This window comes from Haliotis rubra, unplaced genomic scaffold (assembly GCF_003918875.1).
Source record: "Haliotis rubra isolate DU_JTF1 unplaced genomic scaffold, ASM391887v1 Scf764, whole genome shotgun sequence".
Lineage (NCBI taxonomy): Eukaryota > Metazoa > Mollusca > Gastropoda > Lepetellida > Haliotidae > Haliotis > Haliotis rubra.
Window position 1 is genome coordinate 62,206 of NW_025767484.1, and position 12,615 is coordinate 74,820.

General features: G+C 41.8%; 1 protein-coding gene across 1 annotated transcript in view; it reads right to left on the reverse strand.

Moving 5' to 3' along the window:
- Positions 1 to 12,615, reverse strand: part of LOC124260458 — a 91,160-nt gene that overhangs the window by 23,134 nt on the left and 55,411 nt on the right. Inside the window, exons 3-6 of the mRNA XM_046694783.1 lie at positions 6,971 to 7,101; positions 1,091 to 1,223; positions 804 to 872; positions 37 to 131 (exon numbers count right to left, since the gene is read on the reverse strand). Of these exons, the coding sequence (XP_046550739.1) occupies positions 37 to 131; positions 804 to 872; positions 1,091 to 1,223; positions 6,971 to 7,101 (428 nt within the window). The remainder of the gene's footprint in view (positions 1 to 36; positions 132 to 803; positions 873 to 1,090; positions 1,224 to 6,970; positions 7,102 to 12,615) is intronic.

The window sequence follows — 12,615 nt, forward strand, 5'->3', positions numbered from 1 at the left end:
AGAATATGGGATTCGAACCCACATTCATAGACTCACTTGATGTCCTGAGGCACCAGCTCCAGGGCGGTCTGTATGGGCAGCAGGAAGTTCTCCTCAATATCCTGCTCCTTCAGTATATCCGGGACACGATCCTGAAACATGAACGGGGGTCCCTTAATGAGTGGGTGAGTGAGTTTAGTTTTAAGCCTCACTCCAGCTATATGGCGGCGGTCTGTGAGTAATCTGGACAAGACGATCCAGTGATCAACAGCATGAGCATCGATCTACGCAACTGGGATACAATGACATGTGTCAACCAAGTCAGTGAGCCTGACCACCGACCCCGTTAGTCGCCTCTTACGACAAGCATGGCTTACTGAAGATCAATTTGTTAATGAATAATCTGTACTTTTACGTCAACAATGTCCCATTCATTTCCTGATAAATTTGTTACAGCGATCCTTGCCATCCTTGCGTGGGGAACCGAAATACATCAAGTCACAGAACCTGACCAGATCGAACCTTAGAGGCATGGTCCGTCACTCATACTATCAACCACTAGTTGTCCTGGTCCGCAACTGATTGTTCACAGCTCGCCGTGAGACAGCGGCGCAGCGCAACTTCTTGGAAGCTCAAGCAAAAGATTTACAACGCTGAGCTGCTGTCACATATGGCCTTACCACTCACATTCTGAATAATTACACTTGTTTCGAAGATGTTATGGAACAGAACTGTCAAGTACAAGACTACTGAACACGGAAGCAAGACCCCTGGGTTTCAACATTAAACCTTGAGCGCGGCTTTCCTCAGCTTCTACAACTTACTACTGAGACTCTGTGATTGGTTCTTTTCAGAGTGATGGCCCGCCGCATCAGTGCGATCATCTCGTCGATCTGGAAAAAATTGGTTTCGCTATAAAAAAGCATAATTCACGTGTTCTTAATGATTATATCGGACCCTACACTGTTGGCACCTTCACAACACAATAAAGTACAACGAAAACCAGAATATATTCACATATTTGTACCCATGTGGGGAATCGAATGACGAGCTAACGGAAAACGTTGATTAACAGATGACTACATGATTGAGCGTTTGCTCTGACACACACCTGAACGGGGAACGCCGACAAACGTTTGAGGTATTTCTCAAAATCATCTGCCGTATCAAACTTAGCATCGAAGGTCCAGTGACTCCCCTTGGCTATACCCTCCAGGAAGTTGACGGGATTCAGGGCTCCATAGCTGTGAACAGATAACAGTTGAGTTGAGTGAGTGAGTGAATGAGTTGCGTTTTAAGCGCGTTGCAGCAGTGTCTGAGTTATCCCAGTGAGAAGCGACAGCTCAGACTGACTCAGGTCCTAAACCCCTACTATTTATCATAACTACGAATACAGTATTATTGATTGAGCATACGTAAAGTTAGTTTGTGTGTTGCTGAACGCCACACTCAACAATATTCCGGCTCAGTAAATAATCGAGTCTGGACCACACAATCCAGTGATCAACACCATGAGCATCGTTCTACGCAAACTGGGTTGAGTCCCATATCGCCTACATCCCATTTTGCCTACAGAAAACATGAAGGCGAACAGGGAATAGAAAATGAACCCCTATTGAGAGAATGGACTTGACTTAGTGGAATTAAGGAAGGTCAGTTTCACAACGTATGAGTAAAAAGATAAGTATATCATTGTCTTTAAAGGGAGTCAACTTATAATCAGTGTTTATATAAGCAACTGGCTTAATGATTACGGCTATGAAGATCAAAAGTAGCAGTGAAATACAACAGTTTGTGATTATAAACAAATATTAATCTTTTTCTTGCATATGAGTAAAAGGGATTGTGTACATAGTTTTAATTAGCTAATTAGCTTTTTAATATAAGATTAAAAGATCAAAGTTAAAACTAATTACTTTGTTTAAAATTGGGATAGGATGATCTCATACTGATGTATAAAATGGGAAAGTCAAAAGGCTAGAAAGTCAGCGAAAATGGCTAATATTCAGCAAGCAGAGTTTGTCACGTCACAGATGGGAGGAAGACAAGTGTTACATGCAGGCCACAGGTAGCGCCTGAATGTGGAGCGTCAGCTAGCTACACACTGGAAGTGTGTGATCCAGGGATGCAAAGGAAGATGCAGCACCATTGGAGATCACATCTCATTCCTTACACCCCACTCTCATCCGCCAGTAGAGAATGAAGATCAGGCCAGATTTATCAGCCGCCTCCGACGACGTACGAGAACAGACATACCCAGTCCAGCAGATCTACAATGATGAGAAACAGTCTATGGTAGAAGGAGCTGCAGCAACTACATCAGTGTTAACAGTGTCAAGTCCAGACTTAACCGTCAGCGCTCCAAGGTTCTTCCTTCCATGCTGCTGACCGAAAACACTTGCTGAGGTTGGTTGACCTGGCGGACAAAATGGACTGACACTGAGGTTGACCTGCTGAGGTTGACCTGGCGGACAAATGGACTGAGACTTGCTGAGGTTGACCTGGCGGACAAATGGACTGACACTTGCTGAGGTTGACCTGGCGGCATGGCAGTTCCTGCAGTTCCTGGTGGCTGACGGCATAGATGACAGAGTTCTCCTGTTCACCACTACTGAGATGGCCACTATTGCTGAAGCTGAGACTTTGTATATGGATGGAACTTTCTTTGCTTGTCCCAGTCTATGGCACCAGGTGTATGCTATCCACAGTATGGTAGAAGGCAAGATACACCCTATGGCGATTTCCCTTCTGCCAAACATGACCACAGTAACCTACACCAGGATCTTCCCACACCTGAAGGACTTAGTTGCTACTACAGAGACAGAGACTTGAAAGTGGAAGAAGATCGTCTATTCAGTTCCTGGACGCAGCAGGTCACTTAATGAAGCTTCAATAAACTCAGACATCCATGAACTCAAGTACAGTGTACTAGTTAACAGCCAGTGCCATTTTGATTATTGTATTGTATTGAATTGTATTGTTTTGTCATTTTCTATGAATAAAAATATGAAAGAAAAACTTTGTTTAAATGCAAAAAGCCATTTTGTCTACATGTGCTAAAAATCAAATTAAATGAAAACTAAGTTAGATTCCATTTATATCTGAAGGGGGGTAAAGTCATACTCATGCATGAAATACCAGTCACCAGACCATAAATTGTTGTTTTAAGACGGTAGGCGAAATTGGATGTAGGCGAAATGGGAACATGTGTCAACCAAGTCAGCGAGCCTGACCACCCGATTCCGTTAGTCGCCTCTCACGACATCCATGGGTTGCTGAAGACCAGGTTTAACCCGGATCTCCAAGGGTCACGTAAAGTGCTATGCTGATGATGCTGTGGTAATTAATTCCAAAGGCGAACAAAGCTGCAAGGAAGCCTATTTACGTCGACACTGACCATGTCTTCTATATAATTATATATCCCTTCTCTGGATAGCCTTGCACAGTTTCGAATGTCAACATATCAAAATATATTCAAGTCCATCTATTTCTACGCTGACTGTTCCTAATGTTTCATTGGACGACCTTTAAGATGAATGCATCATGTTTTCACTTCTCAAAGGCATTTGATGACACAATACCACTTTGTATCCTGACGTTTTCAGCTACACGTGGTTCTAATTAATACAGCTGACTCACTTCAATGGAATATATACACGGGAAACCGCGCGATCAACATTACAAATATCACACAAGATTTCTAATAGAAAGGTTCCTTATGCTGCACACGAGTCAAGCTTTTCTTCGCGAATGCTCCAAACAAACAAACAGAATTAAGCATGTGATTATTGTGAGAACCTACCGAAATTCAGAGAGTAGCTTCAGTGTATTTTCATAACAGAGCATGGTTTGAAGAAATGAAACGTTTATGGAGAATGATTTTTTATTGTTTAAAACGACGTTTCGTTCCTCTTTTGCCCATCCATCCATTTTTTCTCTTTTTTCACTTGAATGAACGGGCTCAAAGTAACCTGGGATTTATCTAGGAATCAAAACTGAGTACCATTGGCAGGCCAAACAGTAAATTTATATTTTGTAAACAAAACAGGCATTTTTACGCTAACTTAATGAACTTTATCTTTGAATTTTAACATCATATTCAAAGCTAAACAACGATTACATTCTCTTCCTCATTCTGATCAGTGAAATATGAGCTACATCTGTACAACGTGCACTTGCTTGATAACGGTGTTACATCATAAAAAGGAGGTTATTATAGATCTGTCCACGTTCTTCATCAAACCAACTTCTAAATGCCACACAAAGATGTCACATGTATGAAGCCACATTAGTCTTTTACTACAATAGCAAGAATGTAAAAAGGTAAAGTTCATTGAAATGCTTCATCCAGACTGCATACCCAGAGAAATCCCTGCCATATCGTTACGATGAATAGCAAACTTAAAAAGTTATATAACTGAGAATAAGTTTAACAACTTCAGATTGCAAATCCAGAACAGAATATTTTTCTTTTAAAACATATAAATGTGTTTCGAGTGTGGTTGGTTAATGCTTGCGTTTTGTTTAACAATAGCATATGCCAGCTATTGTCCCAGCATAAATGTTAGAATTCATACAAAATGTCCCCACGTGTTGATTTTTCAAAAAGTCATCTCCGACAAAGATTGCAACAATGAAATATCCGCTGTATTAGAATTCTCCTGTTTCACCTTATTGTGTTACGAATTAGTTAAAATATTACATCACATTGTTCGCAACACATTCACATTTCTCAAGAGAACACCCCAGACAGATCAAGGTCAGAAACCAATTCGCAAAAAAACACCAGCAAGACTGGTGTTCTTACTGTTATTTATTGTTGCAATCGTACAATTCACGGCATTTATTAGTGCACGTGGCCAAGCACGTTGTCTAACGAACAATGGCCCTGAGAGGAAAACTGTGACCTGCTTAAAACACTGGGTGTTTCCCATGAAGGAAAACATTTTTTGTCAAATGGCTTCCGCCAAAAGTTAACTTTTTAAAAAGACAATTTTAAAACACTCTTTGCTATCAAAATACGTCTGCCAAATAAACAAAGACGCTCGGCTATCTAATTTCTACGTTTCTATCAAAATATGAATAACACTTCTACTTTTGTAGAAGTAAAATAAATATAAGACAGATGTTTGGTTTTAGGCTGAGGGATACATGTGGGAGCCTGTGGGGCTTGGGTCCCGGTCTGTAAATAATAGAGTCTGTACCAAACAATCAAGTGAGCATCGATCCACGCAATTACGGGATGACATGCATCAACCAAGTCAGCGAGACTCTTGCGACAAGCATTAGTCTGTTGTCTCACATGTATCAACCGAGTCAGCGAGCCTGACCACCCGTTCTCGCTAATCGCCTCTTACCACAAGCATTAGTGCGTCTCACATCAGCCAAGTTCAGCGAGCCTGACCACTCGTTCTCGCTAGTCGCCTCTTGCGACAAGCATTAGTCTGTCTCACATGCATCAACCAAGTCAGCGAGCCTGACCAATCGTTCTCGCTAGTCGCCTCTTACGACAAGCATTATAGTCTGTCTCACAGTCCCTGGACCACATTATTTTCCCTAATGCCGAGTCCTCCCTGCAATGCTAAAGCCTTAAATGAAGCTAGTCTAGATCTCCCAACTCACTGGGGCTCCTTTTCAATTTAAATGGGTTTATTTGTTACTATCAAAATGATATATTCAGGGACTAAGCGTCAGCCAAGACAACCATGGGCTATTGAAGACCAATTCAAACCCGGATCTTCACGGGCTGAGATCTAAACAGGAATCAGGAGGTCATTCTGTGTGATATTGTTGATTGCACGGTTCCTATTGATTGTCCATAACGCCACTGTTTGACTGGTTAAAATTCAAGTACAAGAATCTACATATGTATAACTAGTTCTCAAACAGGAACTTTCAGATAAGAATATACACGTTGTAAAAACATGTGACACTAAAACGGAACATTAATTTTGCATTCTTTCTTAAAGATCTTAACATTCTTCGCAGCAACTTCAAACATTTTCCGCTTATCACGTTTACATTTTGTACATTTGAATCCATGTCAAGAAGAGCACGGCACATGCTGAAACTGTAAGACGGAAATAACCGGAAACAGGATATTCTCTGCATAATTACACCATCCCAGATAGTCATCGCCCGGCCATCAAGATGTACCTTCGTCTATAAACCAAGAAACAAATTACTGCCACACAAAATACAGGTGAGGGGATGAGATGTGGGTACTGCTTGGGCCATGAAACATTTTAGGGTCGGACCATTTTTAACGTTTCCACACAAAACTGGCTGGTGAATTGGTAGGGGAGCCATTGCCCGGCCATCAAGATGTACCTTCGTCTATAAATCAAGAACAAAATACAGGTGAGACGAAAGAGATGAGGGTAATGTTTAGGCCATAAAACATTTAAGCTCGGACTACACAGTACTGACTTGTGAATTGAGAGTGATTTGACTTTCGTTGCCGCAAAGCAATGATTTCCATATGCATGCGGTGCCGATGTCAATTTCAGCACGTCCAACATGAGATATGTGTCCGCACAAAAGTGGCTTGTATGATGAGACTGTTTTGACATTTGACGTTTCAAAACAACGAACTGCGCGTGCACGTGTCAATTTCAGAGCGTGCATTCCGTGATCGATGCCACTCTGGGTGATGCATGAGACGTGTTTGGTTGGAAGTTCACAAAAATGATAATTGTTTCTGTGAGAAAATTCGTTTGGAAGTACCTGGTTTATGAATTACCATGCGAAAGAATTTGCACCCTTTGTTTTTTCCCTGAAACCTTTTGAGAAGTGCTCAGATAAAACCTAGCTCACTGAAGCCAAAGCCCAATATCGAGTATCAAATGCATTTTGAAACCAACGGTTGCCACATTGTATTTCATTTTGCTGTGATTAAACCTGCCTATATGTCTGCTTCTTACAACATGCTCATATTATCTGGTCCAGACTCGATTTACAACGTACAAACAAACACAAATACACAACTTACTCTCGCCACTTGTAGCCATCAATGTAAGCTGTGAGGTAGGACTTCAGTATTCTCAACTCCCGCCTACTTGCCTTGGACAACTGCGTCTCATCAAGATCGTTTGCCTGTCGTAGAATATCCTCGCAATTGTCCTGAAAGATAAGAAAATACGCTGCTGAAAACATGTAGTGTTTCTGTGCATGTTGCCTGACGTAGCCTAAAAGCTTGTAACCTAAAATGGTGTGTGTGTTTAGTCCGTTCAATTTCATTTGAGGTGAGGTGAGGTGAGGTGAGTAGAATTTAGGTTTAACGTCGTGCTTGAGAATATTTCGCTCATATGCCGACGTGCATGCGTGTGTATGTGTATGTGCGGCTGCTTGTACTAGCCCAGACTTAGGCTGGTTTTATAGTGCTAGCCCACTGAGATACCATGCCGCAGTGAAGCATGAATACCCAACTCAGACACATTATACTGACTCCGAGCCGACCAGTCCTTGTTGTACCCATTAATGCCGAGCGCCAGGCAGGAACCAACAAGTACCACATTTTAACGTCTTTTGGTGTTACGCGGTCGGGGATCGAACCCGCTGACCTTCCGCTCTCCGGGCAGACGCTCTAACCACTACACCACGGAGGCGGTACTAATTTCATTTGAGACCGACGAATTGCTTACTAACAAAAAATCCAATAATTGCAACAAAACCAAATTTTGCAGTCACGTGAAATCGACAGACCAACTCTGATGTTTTGTTTCACTGTTTTATTCGGGTGTCCAAAATAATGACACAAATGAAATCAAAGGGACTGTAGCGTCGAACCCAGCACGAGTTGATGTTTAGGGTGATTAATGATTCCAGTACTGAGAAACTGGGAGTCCAGATCACGGAGTTTGTGTACACCTCTGACATGCTCCACGGGGTTCGTGCTAATTTACACTTGTCAGAGGGGTACACAAAGTACGTGATCAAGACTACCATTTTTGTGGCAGCTGCGAAGGCTGAGTTGGTTAGATCGCTGACTCTAGTTGCCTGACTCTGAGAGTGTGGGTTCGAATCTCGGATGCGACCCAACCCTAAAAGTAATGGAATCTGGCAAAGCGTAATCCCAAATATAACATATGTTGCACATGTATTTCTTGATTAAAACTGCATCATAGAATATACATAAAACCAGTCATACGACATGTTCCAGTCGACGAGATGTGATAGGTGAATGCACCTGTTGGAAACATAAACTGGATATTCCGAGACTTCTGGGTCACGTGGGATGTAAGTATATCTCGTTCCTTTGAACTGCCTTTCATTTGCTCCAGTAACCCATATGATTACGAGACATCTAACCTGAATACATTCACAGGTATAACAAGAAGGGCCCTATCAACATGGCATTGTCTTCATTACATATTGCAATCGCGAACACCTGATGCAATACCGGGAAAAATCCTTAATCATAAGCTCTTTACCTGATAATTCAAGTATTCTATACACTTCCCTAAATATTTTATCCTTTATTCGAGAAAAACAATGATGCGATGTTTTAAAGCCTTGTTAGTTTTCCAAAAAAGAACATTGTGAGTTTGAGAGGATCCCCAGGCTGTGATAATTACACAACATCTGTTTCCAGCATCTCTGTTTATCGTGGTGTCATAACCGCTAGTCTCACCGGTATAAAAGTCATTCAGCACATGTTAATGCAGTTTCACCCACCCTTACCATCTGGTTAATTAACGCTACGTCGTCTCCCACATCCATGGCAATAAGAAACAAAAAAACACAACACCCAAACACAGGTACAATTCGTGAAAAGAAGTGTCGTGAACAGATGTTCGTTCATCCGATTATAAAACAGGGGGTGCGGGGATGCGTATCTCCCCCCCCCCACACACACACACGCCACAATAAACAATAAAATCCCTGGGGATCATTTCTCCCTACCCTTTGGACTTTATGATTTATATGCGCGCACGCACGCACGCACACACACAAAACCCTGGATCCGCACCTGTAGACCATCATGTGTTTGTTTACATGTATTCAACAAAACCTTTATTTGGGAAACTTGTAGCAGCAAATTAAGAATGTTGACGTTTGCAAATCTGGTTTGTTTTCTTATTTTACACCACACTCAGCAATACTCCAGCCATATCACAACCGCCTCGTAATCGAGCCTTGAACAATCCAGTGATTGATATCATGAGCTTCGAGATACGGCAACATGCTTCGATCAAGTCATCATGGCTAACCACCCGACCCCGTCGGGCACTTGTTTACGATAAGCATAGATTGCCAAAGACCAATTCTATCCAGGATCTACACGGGACTTTGTGTATTACCTAATCTGTGGCGTATAATGCGATATCCAATATTGTTCGCTGACACCACGTCATCGTGGTCACACATATTCGAACTGGCACCAAGTAATGACTTGAACAACTATCAACCAAAAGCTATATTCCAGTGTCAGTTTCCAAGTAAGAGAATCCACTTATTCATTCGTGGCAGTTTGACCCAATGGCACTTAAAGTACACTGCGTACCTAAGTAGATCTGTTTGAAGTTTCAACGAGTTTCTGGTATCAACCTCTGAGAGTCAGGCTTCAAAGCCATGTCTCAAAGCGTTACAGCTAATACAGGTAATGCAAAGCGTATCCATGAAAGATACATATTCCAATTATATGCAGCAGACAGGTTTACCTATCTCCCTGACATTTCTTATAAACCGCTCATATAATAACTCTTCCTCTCGTATGCATAAGCATAAAACTCTAACGCTTAATTTTTACTTAACAAGATGGCTTCAGTCGAACATGCAGCATTATTCGGGTCATGCCAAAAACCGAAAAGGAACTTCAAAGTAAGTTTGTCCAAACTGAAATACGCTACGAACGTTAAGTTCTGGTTCTTGTCGATTAGACCGTAATACGTTATAGTCAATAATCACTACATCCGGAGTCGTTGGTACAAATATCCGAGGAACTGTTTGCATAGTTCCCGTGAGACTCATTTTAACATATAAAATATCCTTTGATTGGGTGCAGTGTGACCTTGTTCTTTTCGACCTTAGTTCTTCAGTTAATTAGGAACCAATTACACGCCCGACTTAACAGCGAATCCATCAAACGCGATTTCACACTTGCTGGTCTTCGTTCACGATTAATAGCCAAACTTTCGCAAAGAGCTATCACCTGACAAGATAACATTTCATTTGGAAACTTTTACATGCTGCCCTATTTATCTGGTATTTGTTCTCTGTCAATCAAACGACGCATCCATTGACCACTTGTCATGCGCAATCACGTGTAACATGCTAATTGACCAATCAAATTCCTCGAGGTTTATCGTGCACCGTTTACGGTAAGGTAAGTAGGCTATTTTCGGTTGATGCTGTACTAAGTGGCTCTGTTGGGGTCATGTTTCTTGATCCTTGGCACCGGTGGGTCGGGGATCCGGAATTCTCCAGAGTTCAAGACATTCAGACAAAATATTACTGTGGAATCGGTGTCAGTATGAAAAGAACGCCTGTTAAAAACCGGCCCTGGTTGGGCGGGAGTTTGTAAAACGACATTAATGTGTTAAATGTTGGTGTTTCAAGGAAGTTTAATTATCTTCAGCACTGACATATGTAGCTAAATACATCTCTTTGAAAATTTTAAAGAAGTGTTAAGTGTTTGAATTTGTTTTCCAAAACATATTTTCTTATTCAGAAAAATTGTAATGTTTGTAAAATGTACATTTCCAACACCCTGTAGTCCATCGCTACCCGGACGTGTACATGCAGGCATAGATATTTGTTGCACAAATCTTTGTTCAGATCTTAACAATAACAAGTTTACGAAGTATTGTTTGTGTTTCGCTACACTTGCTTTGGTGTCTGATTGGCGCATTAGAGAATGGCCATGTGAAACTTTAAGTACTTGTATGCTCTGTTTACCCTTTTTACTATCTAGAATTGGTTTGTTGAATGATTATCATATTTGTCCCCATTACGATAATTATTTGTAGTTTCCAGTAATCACAGAATATCAGTTTCAGAATGTCAGTCTCATTAGACTGATTTTCATTATTTCCTTGCCTGCATAATTTACATAGTACCTAGAAATGTTCAGTAGGCTCTCCTGGATCAAACTGTGTAGGCAGACCTTTTATGTAGAAGGTGTTGAAAACAATTATTTTTTCCTGGCTTAGCTCCTGTTTTGAGGTTCAATTGTTCGTTCGTCCCACAACCCTTTGAAACGTTTCTGCAATATTGCCCAAAGCGACATAAAAATCACCCACTCACACACAATACCCTACAGTATATTTGTATTTTAACAAAAGAATACTTTCATTTTACCATCATGCATCTGATGCTGCAAATTATATTAAGCATCAAGACCGTTGTTATGTATCGTTTAATGAGAACTACCATGGGCGAATCCAGGAATTTTGAAAGGGGGGGGGGGGTGGGGTGGTTGTTCAGGGGGTTCAAACCCCCCATTGGCTCTGCCAGCGCAAAAAAAACACTTCAATGTGGTCTTAAGTCATTTTCAAAAGGGGGGTCGAACCCCCTGAAATCCCCCTCTGGATCCGCCAATGACTATTCCCCTTAAGGTCAGGATGATTGTGTGCCCTGACTTTCCGATGAGTGCATTTTAGCGAGTCTCAATGTCGATTGGTCAGTTAACGCCATATGACGTCACCAATTTGACTGGATCCGTCTTTACATTAACAAGGTCACTAACTGGCTGCTGCGGGACAGTCCTGGATACATCTCATTTCCGGTCCCGTCAGGAAGACCTTTTATCCGACCAATCACAGCGTCGCCTTCAGATCAGGAAAGCGACAATCGTGAGTTGTTTCCCGTTCATGCAAGGTCAATACGGGCATCTTTGTGTATCCGGACCTGGATCCGACAGACCATAGATCGATGACATGAACAAATACCCACACCAATCAGCACTCAGCAGCGTCAGAGGGGTGTTAATGTGCATGAAACGACATCATGTAGTACAACCACAACTGTGGTCACCCGATACCCAATTTTATCACTTGACGACAGAAAGTTAACGCTGGAAGACAATTAGCCCCGGAATCCCAGGAATGTGCCAAATGAGGACCATACATCAACATTTATTAGTTTACTATATAACCTTATATCAAGTGGTTATCAAAAAGGCGGACCAGATACAGTTCATTAATCACTACAGTATACGCGTAACGGCAGAGAACTCATAGTTGCTTAGCACTTAGTTCACATTGCAAATTCCGAGCGCCGTGTCGGGACCAGATATATCATGTATTCCGCCGCTATAAACCAAGCAACCTTTCATAACCATTATGTTTCAATTTAAGGAACCTCTCTCGGACTTCAGATATCATAGCCTCATAACACAGCTGAAGCACATTTTCAAACCGGGGCGGTGGGGTAACCTAGTGGTTAAAGCGTTCGCTCGTCACACTGAAGACCAGGGTTCGATTCCTCACATGGGTACAAGATGTGAAGCCGTGATATTGCGGTAATATTGCTAAAGGCGGCATAAAACCCAACTCACTCACTCATTTCCAAACCTCCCCCGTCCATTCGGAAGGGCAGATGAGTGACATTTTGTGCTGCTTTTAGCAATATGTCAGCAATATCACGGCGGGGTACACCAGAAATTGGCTTCACATATTGTACCCATGTGGGGAA